At 62.2% G+C, this 22731-nt stretch overlaps 2 protein-coding genes across 4 annotated transcripts in view; both read right to left on the bottom strand.

Moving 5' to 3' along the window:
* The window catches only part of LOC142417091 (caltrin-like protein 2), a 156443-nt gene that overhangs the window by 128423 nt on the left and 5289 nt on the right, over nucleotides 1–22731 (bottom strand). The gene's annotated exons all lie outside the window — the stretch shown is intronic.
* The window catches only part of SRC (SRC proto-oncogene, non-receptor tyrosine kinase), a 31302-nt gene continuing 11957 nt past the window's right edge, over nucleotides 3387–22731 (bottom strand). Inside the window, exons 2-13 of one of the 3 annotated variants that reach the window (XM_075517413.1) lie at nucleotides 20402–20477; nucleotides 16353–16631; nucleotides 15996–16095; nucleotides 11839–11937; nucleotides 10996–11099; nucleotides 9090–9239; nucleotides 8657–8812; nucleotides 8307–8486; nucleotides 8152–8228; nucleotides 7610–7763; nucleotides 7270–7401; nucleotides 3387–6804 (exon numbers count right to left, since the gene is read on the bottom strand). In XM_075517413.1, the coding sequence (XP_075373528.1) occupies nucleotides 6596–6804; nucleotides 7270–7401; nucleotides 7610–7763; nucleotides 8152–8228; nucleotides 8307–8486; nucleotides 8657–8812; nucleotides 9090–9239; nucleotides 10996–11099; nucleotides 11839–11937; nucleotides 15996–16095; nucleotides 16353–16623 (1632 nt within the window). In that variant the 5' untranslated portion in view covers nucleotides 16624–16631; nucleotides 20402–20477 and the 3' untranslated portion in view covers nucleotides 3387–6595. The remainder of the gene's footprint in view (nucleotides 6805–7269; nucleotides 7402–7609; nucleotides 7764–8151; nucleotides 8229–8306; nucleotides 8487–8656; nucleotides 8813–9089; nucleotides 9240–10995; nucleotides 11100–11838; nucleotides 11938–15995; nucleotides 16096–16352; nucleotides 16632–20401; nucleotides 20478–22731) is intronic. The other 2 variants (XM_075517414.1, XM_075517415.1) reach the window with 2 other exon arrangements.

Raw genomic sequence — 22731 nt, 5'->3', positions numbered from 1 at the left:
CCTAGATACAGGGAGCAGCAGCCTTAAGCTGTTCCTTTGTCTTTCCATTTGAAGGAGAGATCATTTTCTTTTCTAGGTCACGTAACAGATCAGTGACACAGCAGGGTCAGGAAAGGGGAAAAAAAAAAAACACCCCAGGCTCAGATCCCTAGAAACAGAGATGCAGCGTAGCTCAGGCAGACCTGGGGCTCCTCACTGCAGCCTCAGGGTCCGGGGGCTTCTCACTCCCCTGCTCACCGCTCGTCAGGGAGAGACAGCATCCCCAGGACGAGCGACTGGGACACCACAAGGCTTCCTGTGGAGAAGGTTTGGCCATGACTGCCAGGCTGGTGTGGCTTTTCAAACCCTAGATCTGCTGGAGACCCATGTTCGTGCATCTCATCTCAGGGGCTGATGTTTGGCAGTCAAGCTCCCCGGCACTACTTGGGGTGCAGGCAGGGAACCAGCCCGCTCTCCCAGCATCCACCCATCCATCCCCAGATCTTGCTGGGCAATTAGTGCCTCCTGCCTGGATGCTCTCCCTGCTTACCCCGAGACAAGCCCACAGCGTGGCCTTATTAACTGAGCAGCAGACAAAAGAGAGGTTGATCCCAATGAGGAGCCATTTGGGCTGGAAGCACCCACCAGCCAGCTCAGAGAGGCAGCGAAGTCCAGAGGTGCAGCCCCGCTGCTGAGAGCACCAGGCTCCCATGGTCTCCAACCTCGTCCCCTCGTGCTGTTACCCTGGGGCTGGTCCAGCCAACCCCCCCCGAGACAGAGAAGCCACAAATATCGCTCAGGGCCACAGAGCACGCTGACCTGCCAGCAGCCTTTGGCCTTGCCTGTCTCTTGCTCTTTGCACCAGAGCAGTTTCCTAGCCCTTAGCCACCATGGGAGGTAAGCTACACCTCAGGTAAGGACTTTAACCCTTCCCTTGGGAGACTGGAGATTAACTCTTGACAAGAGGGTTTTGCTACTCCTCCGAGCAAAGGCAAATCCTCTGGTGGCAGGGCAAGGGAGAACGGATGGCTCGGGTGCCACCCAGGCCTGCTGCTGGGGGGGGTGAGATCCGAGTGGCAGGGTCTGCAGGGGACAGAGACAGGCTTTGTCGACTCGGAGGACATGTGCCAGCAGCCGCCTGTCCACCCCTTGCTACCAGCGAGCAGCAGGCACAGCGGGGGCTGTAGTGGCACAGGCAGTGAGACCCGAGAGCCTGGCACTGGGGCACAGCCCCACCGTGAGCCGGCCCTTTAGCGAACACCGCCCTGCTCCTGCCCCAGGAGCCCTTCTGCTGGGTCCGGGCTACGGGAGAGACCCCAGACCCGCAGCGCAGCCCAGGGGCTGCTCCGGGGGATCCTCAGCAGTTTGGGGCTGCCCCCGTCTACTCACAAACATTTGTCTTCTAGGAGCCCGGGTCAAGAGCCAGGGCTTGATGCGCTTTGGGGGTGCTACCACCGAGCTTTGGGGAAAGTGAGGGGGATGTTCAGCCCAAACAACAACTCATCCTTGCCATTTTAGAAACCCGTTGCCAGCACAAACTGGCCAGCACAGGACCCCCACCTCCTCGCCAGACCTGCCATGGGGGCAGCCACAGCCCCCACCCTAACGCCCAAATCCTCTCCCAGGCTTACAGGGCAAAACATGAGCGTGAAGCAAACAGCAAGATTAAATCCATTAAAGGAGGCACGTGGTGTAATCCCCAGGAGCATCTGCCCGGCTGAGGCTGGGGACGCCTGGAGAGAGTGGACCCTGGTGGCGATTCCCATCTCACGCCTCCTGGTCCAGCAAGGCTCTGCCCCTCCAGGCTAACGTCACCCCCTTCCCACGGCTAGCCTCTACAAAGGACCTGGGAGTCGAGAAGGGTGTCACCGAGGGGGTGACTCCATGGCAAAACACCCACTGAGCATGGCCAGGGTGGGCTGCAGGTCCTGCCGACCACCCCGACCATCTTTTTAAGATGCTTCAGCCGCCACCGAGGCTGACGACCAGACACGGAGCAAAGGGGACAGAGAGAGGAGGAAGCGAGCGGTGCCATAGGCAGGGCTTGGAAGTGCCGAATCCAGCCCCTCATCCCCTGGGCACGACCCACCCCAGACACCCGCGCCGCCCCGGGGCTCGGGCTGGACCACAGCTCCCTGCCTCCTCCTCCGCACGCCCTCCCCGTGGCCGCCCCGCTCCCGAGCGGCGATGCCGAGGGGCAAAGCCGAGGGCTGGAGGAGCCTCAGCCCCAGCTCCCTCCCAGGGGCGACCTCGCCAACCCACCCCCAGCCCGCACATCACACACGGACCAAGGGACTTGTCGACAAAAGATAATCCCTCAATCACTTAATTGCTTTAAAGAGAAGCAAAACATAAAGCATTAAACATTTAAGGCACTAAGATTGAGTCACTTACCAGCCCGAGGAGGAGGGAACAGCCGCATGCCAGCGCGGAGCAGCCAGACCCGGGGGCTCGGGGCACTACAGCCACCCCAGACTGTGGTGGTGGTGGAGAAGGAGGAGGAGAAGAAGGAGAAGAAGAAGGAAAAGGAAAAGGAGAAGCAGCAGCCACCCTGCTTTCAAAGGGCCTACTTGCCCAACGCCATGCTATATATCAATTATTTAATCACTAATTAATTACCCACTCATTATCCTAACAAAGCAGGCCTGCTCCTTGTAGTTGCTGATGAAGCAGGTTCTGCTGAAGGGAGGGCTGTCCCCCGTCCTGTCCCCCGTCCTGTCCCCCCCAGCCCAGCCGGTGCAGGTGGTGGTCAGGTCTCCTGCCTGCTGGGCTTGGGGCAGCTCCGCTGGCCCCGGCTTTGGCCAGATCAACGTGCACGCCAGGGTCACCGTGTCACTCACAGCCCCGCGGGGGCCAGTGCTCCCCGCGTGTGGGCAGGGACCCGGGTGCCCCAGCATGCAGAGGCTGCGAAGCACCGATGGACGCAGCAGAGGAGCCCCGGGGGTCCCTCATGGCTAACGCCACGTGCCAGCGGCACGTGCCACAGCCCTCTGCTTGGCCTTGATGGCTGCAGCTGGGATCCCACCGGCGATGCGGCTGCATCCCAGCTCAGCTCGGAGCACGCTGGCCTGATTCTGCACCCACCATGGCAGTGCTTCCCCGCCGGAGCGGTCCGGGCACGGGGAGCTCGCCCACCGCCACCGGCCGTCCGTCCCTGGCCCTCGGAGCAGGAGGGACACGATGGATGAGGTTCCTCTTGCAGGAGCAGGCGCTGGGACTGCGCTGGACCACGGGCCCGTGTGGGGAGACGGGAACGGCTCCAGCAGCACAGAACTGGCACCAGATCCCAGAAGCATTGGCCAGAAAAAGCCTCTGAAGACCAGGAGCCACACACGGGTGTTGCGACTCCCGTAACAGGGATGCTAAGAAATCCTCTCATACATGAGCTACGCTTTTCTTTTTTTTTTTGTGAGGTCTGTTTGTATTTAATTATCAAATTGCAAAGTATTTACATCAACATTAGAGTTTCAAAGCATTTCCACCCCCCACCACCCACAAAGCTGGACCTTTTCAGGTTTTTTTCCAAAGTTGTATTATTATCAAAAAAAAAAAAAAAAAGCTAAATATTTTACTTTGACACTGAAAAAGGCAGGTGGGGGGAGAGGGGAGCTGGGGAGAGAGAGACACAGATCCACATGTTCTCTGCATAGTCGGTTGGAGATCTTACAAAACACTGTTTAAAAAAATGGTGACAGCAGAGGAGCATAACTTGTAGGGCGTTATTGACCCCGGGAAGCCGAAGAGCATCCTTAGGTGGGGGTTCCCCTCTAGAGTTTATTGGCTTAAAAAAATAAAATGGCAGACGACAATGGTGATAGAAGAGAGGCTCTTGATCCGTGGGGCCTCCGGGTCGTGCCGGCTACAGCAGCGAGTCCGGAGACGCTGCGTCCCACCGAAACCACCGCACGGACACACGGACGGACACGTAGACATGCGTGTGCAGGGGGGCTCCTCCGGGATTGCTTTACGGTCTTCTTTGTCCGAGCGTGCCAAAACCCACAGGGAATTAAGCCAGCCCAGGGTGTTCCCTGTGCCGAGGGTGTGTTCCTGCTCTGCCGCTTGCCGGAAAGAGCCAGAAAATGAAACCGCCGGGTTAAGCCCATTCCCGTCCCGCTGTGCTCGTGCAAGACCCTGTCCGTCCTGCAGACAACCAAAGGCCAAACCGTAACATGTGCTCTTGCCTTCTCTCTCCCCAGCTTTCAGATCAAATCTGGCTGCCGCACGTTACAGTTTTAAGAAGTTTCTCCTGGGGATGGGGATTTTGTATAATTTAGGCAGAGCTATGGCACAGGCCACCCCTCGGACCAGCGGCCGTGGGACAGGGCTTCTCCGGCAGCGCCGACGGGGACGCGGCAGCCACCCGTCCCAGGGATGCCAACATGGAAAGACCCAGAACATCGAGGTTTGGAGAGTCCCTGCCCAAACGCAGAAATGCAGGCACAGCAAATCTGCTAGGAAGGGGGGAGAAAAGGCTCCGAGTCCCAAAATTATTTAAAAAGAAATCCATTAAACCAGTCACTGTTCTCCAAGCCAGCAGCATCTCTCCATGCTGCCAAAGAGCCCGTTCAAGCTGATTTTGAAGGTTTTACTCATTAAAAAGGAGCCACCAACCAACCAAGCGGGCACTTGGTTCATAAATAAGCGGCCGGGGAGCTGCAGGAGCGAGCGGGAGGCAGCAGCGTGGCCGGGCCCTGCTCCAGCGGAGGTTTGGGTTTGGGGAGGGAAGGGAAGGGGGTTTCGGCCACCCCCCTGCCCACACTTGGTTCCCACCTGGCTTTCATGGGACACCGGCACCGTGGCGGGGGCTGGCGAGAGGCGGTTTGGGTCTACTGCCTGCAGGGAGGCTGTGCCGGAGGGAAACCCCATCCCACAAGCCCTGGGGAGGCAAAGCAAACCCACCACCTGAGGACCGAGAGGTGGGCAAAGCCGCTGGTTCCCGTTCTCCAGGTCCTTCTTGATAGTGTATGCCGTGCCAGCACCCCTGCCCGGCAGCACCCCTGCCCGGCAGCACCCCCTCCAGCCCCCATCCCACCCCCGGTCCAGGAGAGCATCCAAAGAGCCCCCAGGTCTTTCTGAGCACGGGGCACCGAGGGTGCCCAGGACCCGAGAGGTGAGGGAGTGAAGCCTGGCGAGCCACCACGGCGAAGGGTTTCCAGCCGGGTACAGCCGTGGGAGGGGGAAAAAAACAACACATGCAACTAAGTCAACTTTTAGGAGGGCACGGGGACTGCTCGAGGGCTATGTACAAGGCAGGCGCTGGGTGGGAGAGCGCAGGGGCTGGGTGCTGTCCCGTCGGCCCCGGGGTTCAGCCCCGTGGGATGTGTGAGGGGGCAAAACTGGGCACGGACAGCCACCCACTGCCGAAACACAGCTGAGGTCTTTGGGAGCGAGTAGGGGGGAGATGAGGATGCAAACGTCTCCTGCGCAGCACAGCGCTTCCCAGGACTCCTCCAGGATGGTGGTCCGTGGCTGGGGATGCTCCCACTGCATGGGGACTGCAGCCCGGCAGTTGAGACATGTGGGGTGGGGGCAAGGCAGCTAAAAAACGTACCGGGTGGACAAAAACATCTGTGAAAGATGAGTATTTCCCCCAAAACACTCCCACACCCTGAACAGCCACACGTGCCATGCACCCAAGCCCCACGGTGGCACTGGATTTGGTGGCAGGGCCAGCCCAGGGGACTCTGTCGGTGGGAGAGCTGGTGGCAGAGCCGGGGAGGGCGGCTGGGGGGCTCTGCTGCACTTCCCCGGGGCCGGCTGGAAGACCAGGAGTGCTCGGTGGGAGAAGGTGCAGCCGGGGCGGCGGGGCTGGCCACAGGCAGGGCGAGGGCTCTGCCGGCACACCCCCGGTGCCACTGCCAGGAGAGACGAGACGGGTTCCCTTGGGGGGACAGACGCAGCAGGAAGACTCGAACGTGCGCCCGGGTGCTCCCACGGGACAGTGTCGGTCACCAGAGCCATGAGCAGCCACGTTCCACGCTCCCAGCACCCGCTAGCCGGCGAGGCCGCAACGAGGCCAGAGGGATGCCCGAGGAAGGGGGACCACCAGCGTTCCACTGCCACGCTACGCCGGCACCACCGCCCCGGCATCGCCCTGTCCGAACCAGCCAGGGACTGTGCCTTTCCCCATGGCGAAACGTCTCTGCCAGCGCCCTCGGGAGAACCGGAGCCAAGAGGGGGGATGGCAGGGAAGGCAAAGGGGCAGGGAAATTTGTGCTGATTTAGAAAGGGGGTGCGGGAGACCGGGGCCGTTGTCTGAGGTGGGGTGATGCTGTCCCCCAGTTCCTCTGGGCTCACCCGAGAGCTGCCGGGGGGGAAAGGTCTCCCGAAAGCCAAGTCTCTCGGCAGGAGATGCTCCACTTGCCCTCCCGAGCCGGCTCCGCCAGCGCCCGCAGGCTCCTCTCGCCAGCGGGACGGCACCGCTTCGTTAAACATGGGCCAGAAGTCTTAATGAGCGGCGGAGGAACCCGGCACCTCCCCTGGCTGCATCTGGAGACGATGCCCCGTCCCGCTCCAGGGCTGCTCCACAAAAAAACGGCCCCTCGGCAGGGAGGCCAGCCCTCAGCACCCTGTGGCGAGGACGGCAGCATCCCTGGTGCCAGGAGGAGCTCCAGGTCTATAGGTTCTCGCCGGGCTGGTACTGGGGCTCTGTCGAGGTGAAGTAGTCCTCCAGGAAAGCCTGCAGGTACTCGAAGGTGGGTCGCTCCTCCGGGTCCTTCCGCCAGCACTGGCACATGAGGTCGTGCAGGGACTCGGGGCACTCGGGCGGGCAGGGCATGCGGTACCCCCGCTCCACTTGGTCCAGCACCTCCCGGTTCACCATCCCTGCGTGTGGCCGGACACAGGGCGCCGAGTGAGAGACGGGCCAGATCCTGCACCGCGCCTTTCCCGGAGGGGACACCGAGGGCATCGCGCTGGGAGGAGCCTTACAGGCAACCCCAGCGACTTGACCCAGGGAAAGAGGGACCCCCAGCCCAACAGCACTCGTCCCCGCCAGCCTGTCACCTTGCTCGGAGACCAGAGCGGGACAGGACAGGGTGGCTGTGACCCTGCATCTGGCCGGGCTCTGCTCGCCCTGCCCAGCAGGGCAGCATCTGACCTGGGCAGGGGCAGCTGACCCCCGAGCCAGCCCTCCCCACCCAAATCACAGGAGAAACTGCATCAGTTTGCTCCTCCGCAAAGATGGCTCTGGGGGCCACGGAGCGCCAGGGGCAAGCGCTGGGTGAGGGCGGTTGGCGTCGGGGCACCATGATGGGGACGGGGTTTCTGCTGGCGGGTGCCAGCCCTCACCTGGGTACGGGACTCTGCCCTTGGTGGTCAGCTCGGTCAAGAGGATGCCGAAGGACCAGACGTCTGACTTGATGGTAAACCTGCCGTACAGAGCGGCTTCGGGGGCCGTCCACTTGATGGGGAACTTCGCGCCTGGACGGAGAGGCAGGGTGAGGGGCTGCTCCTGGCCCCACGGTGCCCGAGGGCACGCAGGCTGTGAGTGCCTCCAGGACCCCCGCACAGCCAGGGCCACGTGCTGGCTCGAGATACAACGCGCACCCTTGGGGACCGGGGACCCCTGAGTGGCCACCGCTCTGGTGCCACCTGCCTGGGCACGGTGCCGGCAGCCCCGGGCACGCACCTTGCCGAGCGGTGTACTCGTTGTCCTCAATGAGTCGCGCCAAGCCAAAGTCAGCCACTTTGCACACCAGGTTCTCCCCCACGAGGATGTTGGCTGCCCGGAGGTCCCGGTGGACGTAGTTCATCCTCTCCACGTAGGCCATGCCAGACGCGATCTGTGGGGACCAGGACATGGGGCACCGAGGCTGGCAGGGTGACACGAGGGTCCCCAGGGAGCGCCCGGCACCGCCGAGGGGAACGGCTCCCCCGCGGGACCCAACCCGGGGTGCGGGAGCAGCTGGTGGCTCAAGAAAACCCATGCAGACACAGGTTTGCTGGCCAAGGAGAGCCGGCAGCAACGGGAACGGGCAAAATGATGGTCCCTGACTGCAAGCCAGCTCTGGGCTGAGCCCCCAGCGGGGACGGCAGCACCCAGCCCGAGCCGAGCCAGGCTGCGGAGCACCCCACCTCCTGACAGGCAGCAGCCACGCAGCCCAGCGAGGTGTTCGGGCAGCCAGCACCCTCGGAGGGGGATGCGGGAGGCCCGGGGATGCACAAACCCACCTGAGCTGCCATATCCACGAGCTGGGGCAGCCGCAGGTACTTGCCCATCTCGCCCTTCAGGAAGTCCAGGAGGCTCCCTGCGAGGAAGACCACAGTCATGGCCATCTGGAGGAGCAGAGCCCCCCGGCCCCCCCTCCCATCCCTCCCACGCTCACCCTTGCTCATGTATTCGGTGACTATGTAAATGGGCTCCTCCGAAACCACGGCGTAGAGCTGAACCAGCTTCTCATGCCGGAGCTTCTTCATGACCTGGGCTTCCTGCAGGAAGGCCTCTGGGGACATGGTGCCGGGCTTCAGCGTCTTGATCGCCACCCGGGTGGTGCCGTTCCAGGTCCCTGCGGCATAGGACCATAGGACACGCTGCTCAGGACACATTTACAGGGCAGGGGGCCATGTCCCTTGCCTGCTCCCCCACCCCACTGCAGGCTCCGGGCACCTGCAGACGGCTGGGGAGCGGATGCAGGTGGTGACACAGGGGGGACAGCGGGGCGGGAGCGGTCCTTACCCATCCACACCTCTCCGAAGCAGCCCTGCCCCAGCTTGACCTCCAGCCGCAGTGATTCCCGGGGGATTTCCCAGGCATCCTTGGCGAGGCCTTGGGTCTGGGGCTTGGAAGTGGGGCAGACGTTGGTGAGACGGTGGCACAAGCCATCGGCGTGTTCTAGCACAGGAGGGGACAACACCAGGGTGACACTTGGGCATTTAGGCACGTGATGTCTTTACCCCGCATCTTCCCCACAAAACACCTCGGGGACCCATACCCAAACCCTCGCCCTCTTCCCTAAATCCCACGCAGGTTTTTACCAAGGTCCCCCCCAACTGGTTTGGGGTCCCCCAGCCCCGCGCTGGCTTCCCATCAGCACCCGTCCTGCAGCGAGGGCAGGCACAGCACCCAGGGCGTCACCCAGACCCCAAGGGGACCCCAAGTGGCTACCCACTGGAGTAATAGGCCACCAGCTGCTGCAGGCTGTTGAACTGGGTGCGGGAGGTGATGTAGAAGCCGCCACTGTCCAGCTTGCGGATCTTGTAGTGCTTCACGTTGAGCCCCTTGGCGTTGTCGAAGTCAGAGACGGAGAGGCAGTAGGCACCTGTGGGCAGGACCGAGGGGCTGGGGGGGAGACGCACCGCAGATGGGTGCTCCCCATGGGGTCCCGCCGGGGGTGGGCGCGGGGGAGCAAGACTGGGCACGCAGGCTGCTGCTTTCACCCAAAAGCAGAGGACGGGGAGCAGCTCCCGGCCGCACGAGCTGGCACCTCGTGCCAGGGAAGGATGGCACGCGCCCCCGGCTACAGCCACGTACTCGCGACCCCCAGCCGCCCCTGCTTGCACGGCAGCTCCGCCAAGCCTTGCCACCAGCCAGGGCGGCGCGGAGGTGGGGGGTCTCCGGGAGACCCCCACTGCAGGAGGAGGCAGCTGTTGGGTCGGCCATCTGGGCGCGGGTGATCCCTGCTGCTCCTCCAGCCCCAGCAGCCGGGAGCTGGCTCAGCATCCCCACGGGATGCGCTAACGAGGGGCATCCCGCCCGCCAGCCCCCCAGCCCTGCCGGGGCCTTCTCCCCGGCGACACGCGGCACACGGCACCGCGGCTGCTTCCTCCGCAACGAATGCTGCTCTTGGCCGGGACACGCGGGGGCCACCGCGGCTCAGAGGAGCCAGCACCGCGGGGATGGACCGTGCCCCCAGGCCGGCACCGAGGAAGAGACCCACTGGCTCTGGGGGGGCCAGCGGGCGGGAGGGCGAGCAGCCCCGGGGGCACAGGGACGAGCGTGGCTCTGACGGCAAAGGGGGGACACCGAAGCAGGGGAGAGGACTGGACGGGAGGCAGGCTGGGGGGAGCCGCTGACCCACAGCCCCCACATCTCGGCATCTCAGAGGGACGCCGAGGGGCTGGTGGGCCCGATTCCCTCCTCCGCAAATCCCACCGTGGGCATCGCTTTGGGAGCTCGTCTCTGCTCTGCCCACGAGAGCAACACCGCGCTGCTGGAGCCACAAATAACAGAAAGGAAGATTTATGCTGCTGCTTGAATGAGCTGCTTCCACCAGAATAAAATAAATAGTGGCAAGTTCAAGGCATCAAAACAGAAAGGAACATCAAGGAGCTTTTCCCAAAGGGGCATTTGGAGCCACACTAAACCACATTTCCAGGTAAGAAACAGCATCCTCAGGCAGCTGAACCGCAAAGATCACAACTCGCACTTTCAGGAGGCACAAAACAAGTATAAAGAGTCGTTAGACTTGAAAGAAGGACCTAAAGATTCATCACTACCTCTGCCTGGTTGCCCAGGAAGCACATGTTCAAGATTTTGTCACTATATAGGGACTAGGAAAAAGCAAAAAACATCTACTTGGGGGTGTACCAAAAAAAAAAAAAAAAAAGGAAAAAAGAGCATCCTGCCTGGTGGTCCTGCAGAGCTGGTGGGGCACCCGGCTCCCACCCTGCCATGAGCTGAACCATCTCTGAAGGGCGACCGCTGGGCAGGCGGCACGGGAGAGAAGCAGCCACGTCCCTCCACGGGGGTGAGGCTTGTTGGCGTCATGGTGCGTTCGGCATAGAGACGTCACCGGTGATTTAACGGGTGCGTCAGCACCTGCTCCCTGGGGACCAGCACCGGCAGGGGAGACCCCAGGAGGCTGCCCATGCTGAGGGGCATTGCTCAGCGACCCCCAACATTGGCTCCTGTCTACAAGGTGTGACCCTTTTCTTTCTCCTTCTCCCCTCCTGTGCACCTGAGCTGGGGGAACCGGGACCGTGCAGAGTGACCGAGGGGACCGGGGTCCCCGCGTGGATGCCCCTCCACGCCCCGGAGAGGGGCTCCCCCAGGCTGGCCCCCCCAGCCCCGCTCACCTTTCGTGGTCTCGCTCTCCCGGACCAGGAAGGTCCCTCGGGGGTTTTCGGGGTTGAGCAGCAGCCGCTCGGACTCCCGGCGAGTGATCTTCCCAAAATACCACCTGCAAGGGCAAGGCAGCAGCTCAGCGCCCAGCACTCGCCCGCTCCCTCCATTGCCTGTCCAAGCAGCGGGCTCAGCCCCGGCCGCCCCCCCCGCCGCAGGTTTCGGAGACCACGGGCTGTGTCTCCGGGCTTGGGCACCCCGGGGTGTGCTGTGCCCCCATACAGCCCGGGCTGGGCATCACCCGAGGAGGAACCCTGCACCATGGACCACAAAACGCCTTCACTCCAAAAGCCTCCCCAAATGAGGGGCTCCAGGGACCCCTGAGGCCCCCCACGCTCTTGCTAGGGGAGACGCCGTGCCGCTGGCTGGGGACGGGCTGCAGGGACGTAGCTGGCACCTCCTGCTCTGGGACTTAGGGCCAGCTTTCCCTGTGTGACGGTCACCTCTGCGCTCAGCCTGATCCGCACAGGCGGAGCCGGCAGCATCCTCACGCACGGATGCGTGTCCATGCAGAAGAGGAAAAACCAGACCAAAAGCATCAGGTCCACCACAGCCCCTGCTATGCCACCACTCATCCCTCCACCGCGCAAGCACGCTGCACCTCCGCACTTCACGGGCCTTAAAGAAAGGCTGGAAAGCATTTAAGGGGTTTGCAAATTCAAAGGGGAAAAAATAACAAAAAGGAAAAAACACGAAGGCCTTGCAGGCTTTGCCCAGGAGAGGGCAGGGGGAGGGAGGAGCGCTCAGGGTGCGTTTGCTATCGCTCGACTTTAAACTGTCTAAAAGATGGCAATTACTCTTCAGCCTGGATGGAGTCTGAGGGCGCGACATAGTTACTGGGGATGTAGCCCGTCTGTCCTGTAGTGAGGGAATGAGCCAGCCACCAGTCACCTTCCCTGCAAGAGAACCAAAACACACTCAGTGTGAAGCCAGGAGCCCCCCGGCCGGCCCCTCTCCCGCCCGCAGGTGCCAGGGCCGGGGGCAGCGAGCCAGCACAGAGCCCCGCCGGGAAGGGGCGCAGCCCCGCAGCCCCCAGCCCCGCAGCCGGACCCTGGCCAGGAGGGCTCCTGCTGCCAGCCCCTGCCCGTGGCTCCGCTTGGGCAAGCTCTCGGTATTGGGGCCACGCATCTGCATACGGGATGCTTTAAACTTAAATCGGGCAGGGCAGCCAGCGAGCCAAAATACCTTCGGAGCCACCTGAATGCGAATGGGGTCTGGCTGGAGGCTGAGGGGCATTGGGGATCCAAGGCAGCAGGGCAGCGGGGAGCAACAGGCAAGGGAGAAGGAGGGGAAATGGGGAGGAGCAACAGAATGATGGCAGCGATTAAAAAAATGCACCAGGAAAACCCAAGAGAGTTTGTTAAACACAGGCTGCAGAAAAGCAACAGGACGGGGCTGAGGTTTGGGCGGGGGGGGGGGTGAGACCTGCCCCGCAGCGATGCCCAGCCTGGGTGCAGCGGGCTCCGTCCAGCTCGGGCGCCCGCTTGCAGGCGCAGGACGGGCAGGCTGCACGGCTGCAGCCCCTCACCGCAAGCTTCCCTGCAGCCCCAGCAAGGGCTGCGCCTGCACGACCACGACTGCGGCTCGCACGGAGCCACACACACCCACTGTGCTGGCCCACGGCCCCGGGCACGGCTCTGCCCTGTGCCGTCCCCAAAAACCCGGGGCTGACCCACCATCCCTCCTGCCCCGGGCACGGCGGCCCCAAGCACGTCCCCAGGAGCTGGCAGGGCGTGGGAGCCTTCTCGCTGCTCTGCCCTCCTCCCCGCCGGCTCCTGCACGGGACGGGGCAGGAAAGGACAATAAATAGAGAAGAACAACAGGACGGCGGGAGACGGCTTCCCCTTCCCCGCAGACAGCGGGGCTTCCTCCCACCACCTGCATCTCCTCGCCCATCAAAGACGGAGTCACCTAATTTATCCTGACCACAAGGGAGACAACGCTACGGGAAAACTGCAGATTCATAGGAACAACACCGCAAGGATACAAGAACTTGGTAGGATGACCTCCACAAACACTTTACAGAAAAACCTTAATAACCTCAATCACCACTAAAAGACCCATCAGACCACATCCAGACCCATCCCTGACCCCTGCAGACGTGTACACCTCCATCCTTGCTCCAGACACACCAGCAGCTTGTGCCTTTTGCTTGCCCCAGCTAAACCCGCGATGCTTCGAAGCGGCCAGGAGGAGCTGGACCCAGCCCCCTGCTCCCCATGCTGGTGCCAGCAGGGCTGGGGAAAGCAGGGACCCGCAGGGCATCTCCTCCCAACCACACAGCCAGGCTCTGCTGCCCACCACGAGCCCGGCCCCAGCCTTGCAGCAGCCCCAGCCGGTATTTTAACTTCTCCCGGTCCCGGCGTGTCTTGTGGCAGGTAGCCTGGGCTCCCCAGCCGGAGCTGCTGCCCCAGTCACCTTTACTGGGGTGGCTCTGAAGGGGACAGGAGGCTGGTTGGGCTCCTTTCCCACGGGACCGGAGAAAACATCTGCTTTAGAAATGCCCAGCTTTTGACTTGTGGCTTTATTCCAGCTTGGGCTGCAAGGCTGCAGGCTGGGAATTCGGCAAAAACAAACTATTCCAAAAATGTCTCAGTGGGGAAAAAGATAATAATAATCATCTTCATCAAAACAAAGCATTTCAACAATTCCCTGCACAATCTTATCCAAAATACCCCACCACATCCCTGCTGGCTGCCAGCTGGCTGGGAGAAGACCTCCTCCCGCTGGAAACGGTACCACAAGAGCCTTTCCGCACTGGGGTGGACGGATTTGGCCCGTCCGGGAGGCCGAGGGTCACCGCAGACAGCCTGGGACGCAGGAGCAAGGAGATGAGGGACGTGGAGGCTTGGCCTCTCGCCCTGCGCAACCCCAGCCCTGACAGAGCAGCCAAAACCTGCAGCCACCCTGCAAAGCCGCTGGTGGCCAGTCAGCCCCGTGGCCGTGGGCTCCTCCTGCGCCCAGGACCTGCCAGCCCTTCCCGGGCTGACCCCAAGCACCCTCCCCACAGCCCCAGGGCACCGGCTGTGCCCTGCCAGGGAGCCCAGAGGAAGGGGACATCACACGCCTGCCTATTGCTGTCCCCAGAGCGCAGCAGCCTGAGCTGCTCCTGGACCGTCCCAGCGTCTCTGGGCACTCAGCGAGAGGAGAGATTTACCTGCCCCAGCGCTGCACAAACTGCACAGCTTTCTCCACCGCCTCTCTCCCTGTGGCCATCCCACCCACGCAGCCGCAGCAGACACCGGGAAGGTCGGCAGCTAGATCCTGCGCCCTCCACCGATGGGCTGCATTGCCAAAAAAAGCCCTTTTGCTCCCCAGGATGCTGCAGAGCCCATCACACACGGACACTTCCCTCTGACCGAGCCTTTGACGAACAGCGGCAGAGGAAAAGAAGTACGGAAACCCCAGAAGTGATGTAAGGCATAAAGAAAAAACCCTCACGTACGGGCCCAATCCAGACCCCCGACGGGCAGAGCTCACTTCATAACAGCCCAAACCAGAACCCAAGCCTGGGGCTAGGACGCTGCTGAGACTGTGAATTAAGAAGCACCAAACCCCCCAAATCCAGACTTTTCCTGCAGCGTTGAAGCCCTGCACATCCTACACTTCATGGATTAAATGAATCACCATTAATAAACAGCGTTGGAACAAGGAGAACAAGGATCAGATTGAAAGTGCGTTTGTGCAACCATTGCAGGAGAAATACCAGTCCCGGGACGTCCCCTCATCTTTCCACCCTTTGACTTTGCAAAGCTGTTTTTGGTGCCCAGGTTGGAAGGCAGCAGCGGAGGGGCCAGCGGAGCTGCGGACCCCAGGGACCCCACGGCAGCACTGGGGACAGCAGCTCTGCCAGCCGGGCATCCAGCGGCGCAGCCGAAGGATGCTGCAGACCACGCGTGCTGTGCGTCAGGACAGACCGTGCGTGGGTTTAATACGGGATCATGTTTAGGAGCGTCTTCCAGCTCGTCACGCTGCCCCGCTCCACGTGGCAAGCGATGGGTGCGCTGCTACGACCGGGACGGAGAGCAAACAAGCAGGAGCCAGACTCCTAAGGAAGTGCTTGAGTCCCCTGAGCCACTCACAAAAAATAAAATTAAAAAAATGCAAAAATAAATGCAAAAAAGGCCAGGAGGGAGCAGAGAGCCAACTGAAAAGGGACTGCAGAGGGGTGCCAGGCACAGACAAGGAAAGCGGGCCAGGTTCAGAGCTCCTGGGTGCAGACACAGCTCTGGATGGAGCAGTTCCCGGCACGGAAGGGGCTCCCCGCTCTGCCCCGGTCGCTCAGGGAGGACAAACCCAACCAACTGCAAAACCATCAGGCAACCCTCTCCTCTCAGCCCTACTCCACCCAACCTCACCCTAACGTGGGCAGCAGGCGGGCTTTCATCATTTAAGATCATTAACAATAATAATAGTAATAATCTGCAATACACACCTGACGTCCACTTTTCTCCTAAACGACAGCGTGGCACAGAGAAGAGAAAAAAGAGTCAAGAGAGAAGCTGAGATCAGAGACACTGTGCAAGCGCAGGGGAAAGCACCCGTCAAGTCGAGGAGATGTGTCCAGGCAAACGGGAGGGAGCTGAGCGCTGAGGGACAGGGGACCAGCGGGGACGCAGCCCCGCGCTGGAGGGCACGGGCTGGCCAGCAAGCAGAGGAGGTGACTTGGTGACAAGGCTGCAAGGCAACGGTGACCAGCAACAGGGCCGGGAGGACGCGGGAGCGGGCAAACGATCGCCTCCAGCGCTGGTGTCCTCGGACAAGTTACCGCGTCCGCGTGCATCTCGGCAGAGCGGCTCCAAGGGTGGCACCGCTGGCCATCAGGCAGGGATCACCCAGAGCATCCCTCCTCGAGCACCCATCCCCGGGGAGCGCCGGGCTCGGGGGCTCCACAGGAGGGACGCAGGTGGCAGCTCACCCACGGGGGCTTGGCCGCGGGGACAGGGACACTCACGTGTTGTTGACGATTTGCAGGCGCTCTCCTTTCTTGAAGGACAAGTCTGTTTCGGTCCGGGACTCGTAGTCGTAGAGGGCCACGAAGGTGGTGACTCCACCTGCGACAAGAGACCGCTCAGGATGGGCACAGCCAGCGGGGCTGCCGCAGCGTGGCACTGGGCAACCCCCGCCGGGGACCCTCCTCTCCCACCATTCTCCCACCGGCCAATAAGACACAGATCTGCTCCCCCTCCAGCTCAAAGACAGAGTCCCTGAAAAGCAGGAGACCCCATCATCACAAGAAGAAGCTGGAACCAAACCCACAAAGACCCCACGGAGACCCTCCCTGCCTCGCCGAGCCCCAGCCCACACCAACCAGCCAGCGCCCCGGCACGCTGCGGCGAGGTGACCGTGTCAGAGGTGTTGAAGCCTCCAAAGAGCTTGGACTCGGCGGCCATGGTCCCGAAGGAGCGACTGGGGGTGCGATGGGCGTCGGGAGCGGCCACCTTGCTGGGCGTCTGCGAGGCCGGGTAGCCCCCGTGGTGGGCGTTGTCGGTGGGCTCCAGGCTGCGCCGGCGCTGGCTGGGGTCTTTGGGTTTGCTCTTGCTGCTCCCCATGGTCCCGGGCTGGAGGAGACAGACACACATGCAGAGGGCTTCTTTTATTATTATTATTATTATTATTATTATTATTAAGCTGCTTCCCAGGGTTTGCGCAACAGACGCCTGCCCACTAGGAAACGAAACAACCTCCGGAGTCTTTTCAAGCATCAGCTGCCAGAAAGTCTGGCCATCCTGCCCTTGCCCTGGGATAGCATCGCCCCTCATTAACGCCGAGCCACATCCCGCCTCGCTGCAGCCCAGCGAAACGCTGGGAGCGGAGCTGCCAGGGCGTGCTTTGGGAGCGGAGGGAAGCAGGCTTAGCTGGGGCATTGCCGAGCAAGGGTGCCGAGCACGGAGCCTGGAGCGGTGCTCGGGAGGGCGACTGCGGATGCCCTGGGGCCAGGTGCCCACCATGGGGTGTAGCTCAGCACTCCACGCAGCCACATTTCCTCCTACACGAGGGCTTGTACCAGGGCATGGACAGGAGAAGCCAAGACCCAGGCAAATATTCACGAGTTTGGATTACACCACTGGCAGAAATTTGGAGAACCCATAGCTGCAGCACCCTCCTTGCTCAGGATGGGGATTTAAATGCTGAGGATGTTCCTGTGAAGTCCAAAATGTGCAGCAAATCGGAGAAAAGTTTAAATCAGGAGCAGTTCCAGGCAGTTAGCAGCTAAAGACCAAGGGATCTCGGCTTTATATATAGTCATGCCTTCCTTTCCACTCAAGATCATGCTCTATAAATACCTTCAAGGTAATGATATAAATGAAGAAAGGGAATTATTTGCAGTCTCCAAAGATGGCAGGATATCCAGCAGTGTCCTGCAGCTATGGAAGGAAATATTTAGGCTAGATCACGCATGGCAGGAGGGAAAAGGGAGGTGGAGACGACGGGGAGGAGAATATCTCTAATAAAAAACAAGCAGGGAAGGAGCAGAGGAGACAGCCACTGCCCGCGGGGTGCGGACCTGGATGCAGCCGCCCGCGCGGCTTTGCCGAGGGCTCAGCCTCACCCAACAGACCGTTTTCCTTATCTGGCTTTTGACAGAAGCTCGGGCCGAGCCCCCGTGAGCAGGACAAGAGCCATGGGGCAGCTCCGGCAGCTTGCACAGCCCCGGCGTTGGTGGGGCAGAGCTCCCCGGCTCCTGCCGGGGGGGAGTTCAGGGGTGCCTAGCACAAGCTCTGCTCCTCTGCCAGCTCCCCTCCCCACGGTGAGGGTTTTGCTTGACAATCAGGGCTTATTTCCCAAAAGACCCAACTTCCATCTACCATTTTCCAGCTCCCAAATTGCACGGATGACCGGCAGCATTCCCTGTCCCACTTCCACGTGGGTCTGCTTCAGCTGCAACCCTGCCAGCGGGATCAGACCCTGCCGGGGTTTGGGAATCGGAATAAACTGATTTTTCCGGCTGGGTACAGCTACAGCAGCCGCTCTGGCGGGGAGCAGAGCTGTCCTTCCCCCTACCTGTGCAGGTGATGAGGAGGGACCGATGCCTCTATCTTGGCCCACACATATCTGTGCCGGGCTTCGTGGGCCTCGGAGCAAAGGAAGGTCAAATATAAGCTTTGTGCGTGCAAATTGTCACCGACAGCAATCCAGAGGTAGAGCCCATGGCGAAGGGGAGGGGGTCTGTTCCGTAAATAAATGCGCTTTTAAAAGCCCAGTGCAGAAGATGCTAAAGCAGAACTACGGGGGAAAGCAGGACCTTAGAAATGATGAGAAAAAGCCCCCACCGCTAAGGAAAGTGAACCTCCCTGTCCCCCCGGCCAGCCCTTCGCTCACCTCTGCCCAGGGCTCCGGCACCCGCTGGCGCTCCCGGGATGGCAGCGGCAGCGCGGGGAGGAAAGCGAGGGCACGGCGGGGCTGTGACCATGCGGCTTGTGACTGCCCACGGGACTGTGAGCAAGGGGTGCAGCCGCTCAGAGTTTCCCCTGGAAGCGGCACTTCCCCAGGCAGGAAAACACCCCGGCTGGGGCGGCGGATTTAGCAGCACTTTGGGGACACGAGCATCCCCCGAGCGCACCCCGCAGGGCTGCCAGCCTGGGTCGGCAACTGATTTATCAGCGTGCCGAGAAGAATCAGAGTATAAAATAGTCAATATGCCTGGAGATTAGCCAGGAGCGGAGCACAGAAAGGGGAGAGTGGATCGGCCAGGCACTTCCCCAATGTCCCCAGTGCAGGGGGGGTCCTCGCCTTCACACCATGAGCCTGCGGGCACAGGACATGCATCTTCCAGGCGTGCCCCGGACGCCATGGACCATGAGTTCATCCCTCCTGGCGCAGCGGTTTTGGGGAGGGAGAGGTCTCCAACACACATCACAAGCTCCCAGCTTGCGCCTGGGTGCTCGCCCTCCTTGGCAAGGGCTTTGCTGGGTCTGTGCTGCTCACCGGGACGTGCTGCTCTGACGGGGCCCGATCCAGCCATCGGGGCTTTGGCTGCGGGAGCCGAAGACGGGAGTGGAGGAGGAGGAGGAGGAGGAGGCACAAGCCTACGGTCCTCTGGGGAAGGAGCAGCAAGCCCGGCTCCAAGCTCTCCCGTTGCAAACACCTTTGCACCTAAACACCTGCATGCACTAGTTTCGATTTGGCTAGCGCAAAACGTAGGCTGGCAATCCCAAAACGTGCCCAGAGGCACTGGCAGCCTCGCACCCTACCCGCTCCAAGTCCCAGGTAACTCAGCCAACGCGACTGTGCGGCCATAGCCCTGCGGCCCCCCCAGGGAGACGTTCCCCACCCGCCCCCAGGGACGAGAGGGGGGGTCTGAGAAATCCCCTGCAGCCCCCAATCGCTGCCTTGGCAGCCGGCGAGGAAAGGGTGCAAATTCCGCCGGGAGGACGCAGGGGGTTGTGCAAGAGCCTGGCAGAGGAGTTATTAATGACGGCAGGAATGCGCTGTGCGCTCAGGTCCCCAGGGGAAGAGGGGCCACGCACCAGCCCCGCCGGCGGGAGAGACCCCCCCTGCCTCCGGCAGAGCCGGCGACAAAACCCCGCCGGAGCCAAGGGGCAGAGAAGGAAGTGGGTGAACCCACCGCCGGGCCGCGGCAGCTCCCAGTACACCCCAGCAGCGTCACTGGGAGCTGTGGGACAGCAACACAGTGGCCAGATTGCAAAAAATACCCACCGCCAGCAGCTGTGCCGTCTTTATGTCTAACGTACGGCATCTCTACGTGTAACAGGCTGCAGGCACGCTCGGCGCTGCCAGCGCCCGCCCAGGGCAGCCCAGCCGATGCCCAGCGGGGTATTTCCCTGCTCCCTGCTTTTCGCGGCTGACAGTGCTGGGATGGGGGGGCTCAGCACCGCTCCCCATCCCGGCCAGTGCCTCGGCTTTCCGCAGGGCTTCCCCTCCCAAGGCTTGCGCGGCGGCAGCAGGCTGGAGCACGGCCAGCGTTCCCGGTGCTCGCCTCTGACTGATGCGAAGCGGCGTGCGGAGGCAGCTTTCCCGCAGCGGGGATTAGCACCCGGGGCACGTCGCAGCCTGCAGGAACTCCCCTGCTTTCCGCTCCGGGGGGTCAGCGCCAGCAGCAAATCGCAAACCACCGCGGTGCCGAGCTGCGAGGCCTCAGCTCTGCCCCGCGGGCCGGCCGCGCCGCGAAGAGCACCCAGGGACGGGAAGGACAAAGGGAGGGCTCTGCCTTTTGCTCTTGCACCCAGCACCCTACCCCCCCGCAGATGCTCAAGGGCCGACTCCTGCTGTTGCACAGCACCCGGTACCCCAGCCCTGAGCCCCCCCAGGGGGTCGGGAGGGTTTCCCTTGTGGCGGGTGGGTTCATTCAGCAGAGCAGCCTGGTCCCCCCGCCCGGGGCTGTCGGAGATGCCTTACCAGTGCTTTCCGGCTACAGCCTTGCCGCGGGGTGGGGAGGGGCCACTGGCGAAGTCAGCTCAGCTCCCGCCGCAGCCTGCGAGACAGATGGGATGTCAGCACCCGTCCCCGCACCCCGCTGCCCTCTCCCCCCCCCGCGCCACAGTCCGGAGCCCTGGGCTGCTGCTGCCTTCCTCCTCCTCCTCCTCCTCATCCCTCCAGCGTGGGGCCAGCAGCTCCCACCCGCTCACTCTGATCTCTCATGTGTGAAAGGGGACGATTCTCTGCTCCACTTCATCAAACCCACACTGGGACAGGAGAGGAGGCGGCTGGAGCCGCCCCGAGCGATGCCCCGGCACGAGAGGGGAGCCCAGGCACCCCCAGCCCACCAAGGGATTTTTGGGGGGAGAAGTAAAGCCAGTTGATCCGGACGCGCCAGCGGTCCCAGCCCCTCTACTCTGTCTCCAGACAGCCGGGACCGGTGGCAGGGAGGGTTGGCCACCTTGTGCCCAGGGATGAGAGTCACCAACCTCACAGACAGATGCTACGGCATGAACCACGCGCAAGGTCTGGAAGCACCTCACGCTGCTCAAGCTCTGACTCAGCCAGAAAAGCACGTTTTGGCCATATTTTTCAAAAGCGACGGTTTCCTGCTGCAAGTATGTGTGATGGGGGGACACTTGTCAGCAGCAGTGGCTCAGGGCAGAGCTCTGGGTAAAGGCAGAGCAGGGCAGGGCCCCGCAGAGCCGGGGCAGTCACCTTGCCTGGCTCTGCCACCCCCTTCCAGCCCCCAAATCCTGCAGGAACTGCCCCTTCTCTCCCCTCTCATACTGAAAAAGAAATCTCTCTCCAGCCAGCCCTGCTCACCCAGTGCCGGGCAGAGGCTTCAGCTGCTCTGGCTTGCCCGGCACGGAGGGATTCAGCCCCTGCTGGCACCCCCAGCTTCACAGCCCTGAGCAGCATCCCCACGGGCTCCTGTCCCGGCTGGAGCCCCGGCTTCACATCCCATCCAGGGGGAACGCCCCAGACGGATGGGGATGGGGTGCGGGCAGGTTTTTGCTGCGCTGCCATCTAACCCCGCTGGGAGCAAGCCTGGAAGGGAGACCAACGGCAGCCTCCTGCCTTTATGCCCTTGGCCACCAAGGCATAGCAAGGGGAGGGCCTGCACGGAGACGGCAGCGAAGGAGAAAGGGCTGCTGCTTCGCCAGCACCTCCGGCTGCCATCGCAGCCTCCCCTGCCCCAGCGGCCCCGACCCACTCAGCCTGCGCGTTCCCCGGATGACGGCATGCCGCCCCACGGCACACACACCGGGCTTGTTACATTGCAAACACCACGGCGTGATGGTGGAAGCCACCGAGCAAACCTCGGCAGGGTCGGTGTAACGCCGGGCAGCTGCCTGCGTCCTTCTTGCTGGGTGGGCGCCCGGGGCGGCAGCTGCCACGCAGAGGATGTGCCACGCCGCAGGTTTATTTTGATGGCCTCCCCTTCCCCTTGCTAATAAGTTTTGTCACTATTTTTAGTGCATTTGATTAGGATAATAAGCAGCAGCTGATTGACAGCTCTTTAAGACTTTGAATGGTTTGTAATTTGTACTTGACTAATATTCGCTGGCAATAATTGCACAGCGGGATGGAAGGTGGGGGAAGCTGCAGTCTCAACTCCAGGCTGCAGCACATACAAATAAGGCTGCGCCGCGTACGCACGTGGTGCCCCTGTCCCCGCCGCCCGTGCACGCCGTGCCGCTTGGGCTCCCGGGCACACGCTGCGAGGCCATAAGCGGTCCAAAATAGGACCAAAAAAGCCACCAGGGAAACCCAAATACGCCTCAGCCTGGGGTCAGCCACGCGCCAGGGCGGTGAGGTGCAAGCTCCTCCGAAGGGGAAGGGACAGGTCCCCGCGTGGCTGCCAGGCGGACGGACGCACTTGCATCCTCACGCTCCCAGGTCTGGGTGTTCGGTGGCTGGAAGCGGCTGTTCCGGCAGCAGCCCCGCACAGCCCTGCTGTCGGCTCCGTAGCAAGGCTGTGATCCCCGCCGGCGCATCGCTGGCACGGCCACGGCTGGGCTCGGGCACCCTCCAGCAGTGCCACCCCCGTGTGCTGCTGGGTTCTGCATTTGGGGTCTTCCCGGCCCCCCCAGGCCGTGGCTGGGCTGAGCCGCAGCCGGAGGGGAGGGTGCCGGGGCCGAGCCCAGCCGCCCACCCTGCCCGGGGCAGAGGCCGCAGCAAGGAAAGAGCCGCAGCGAGAGGCCACCCCCACCCTCCCCTCTCCAAAAGCAATTAAAAATGAAGCACACTCAGCTGCACAACTCAGCTCGGATCAGATCACGGCACGCGAGACAGCAGTGTCCCTG

This window comes from Mycteria americana, chromosome 14 (assembly GCF_035582795.1).
Source record: "Mycteria americana isolate JAX WOST 10 ecotype Jacksonville Zoo and Gardens chromosome 14, USCA_MyAme_1.0, whole genome shotgun sequence".
Classification (NCBI taxonomy): domain Eukaryota; kingdom Metazoa; phylum Chordata; class Aves; order Ciconiiformes; family Ciconiidae; genus Mycteria; species Mycteria americana.
This window is presented reverse-complemented; position numbering and strand designations above follow the sequence as displayed.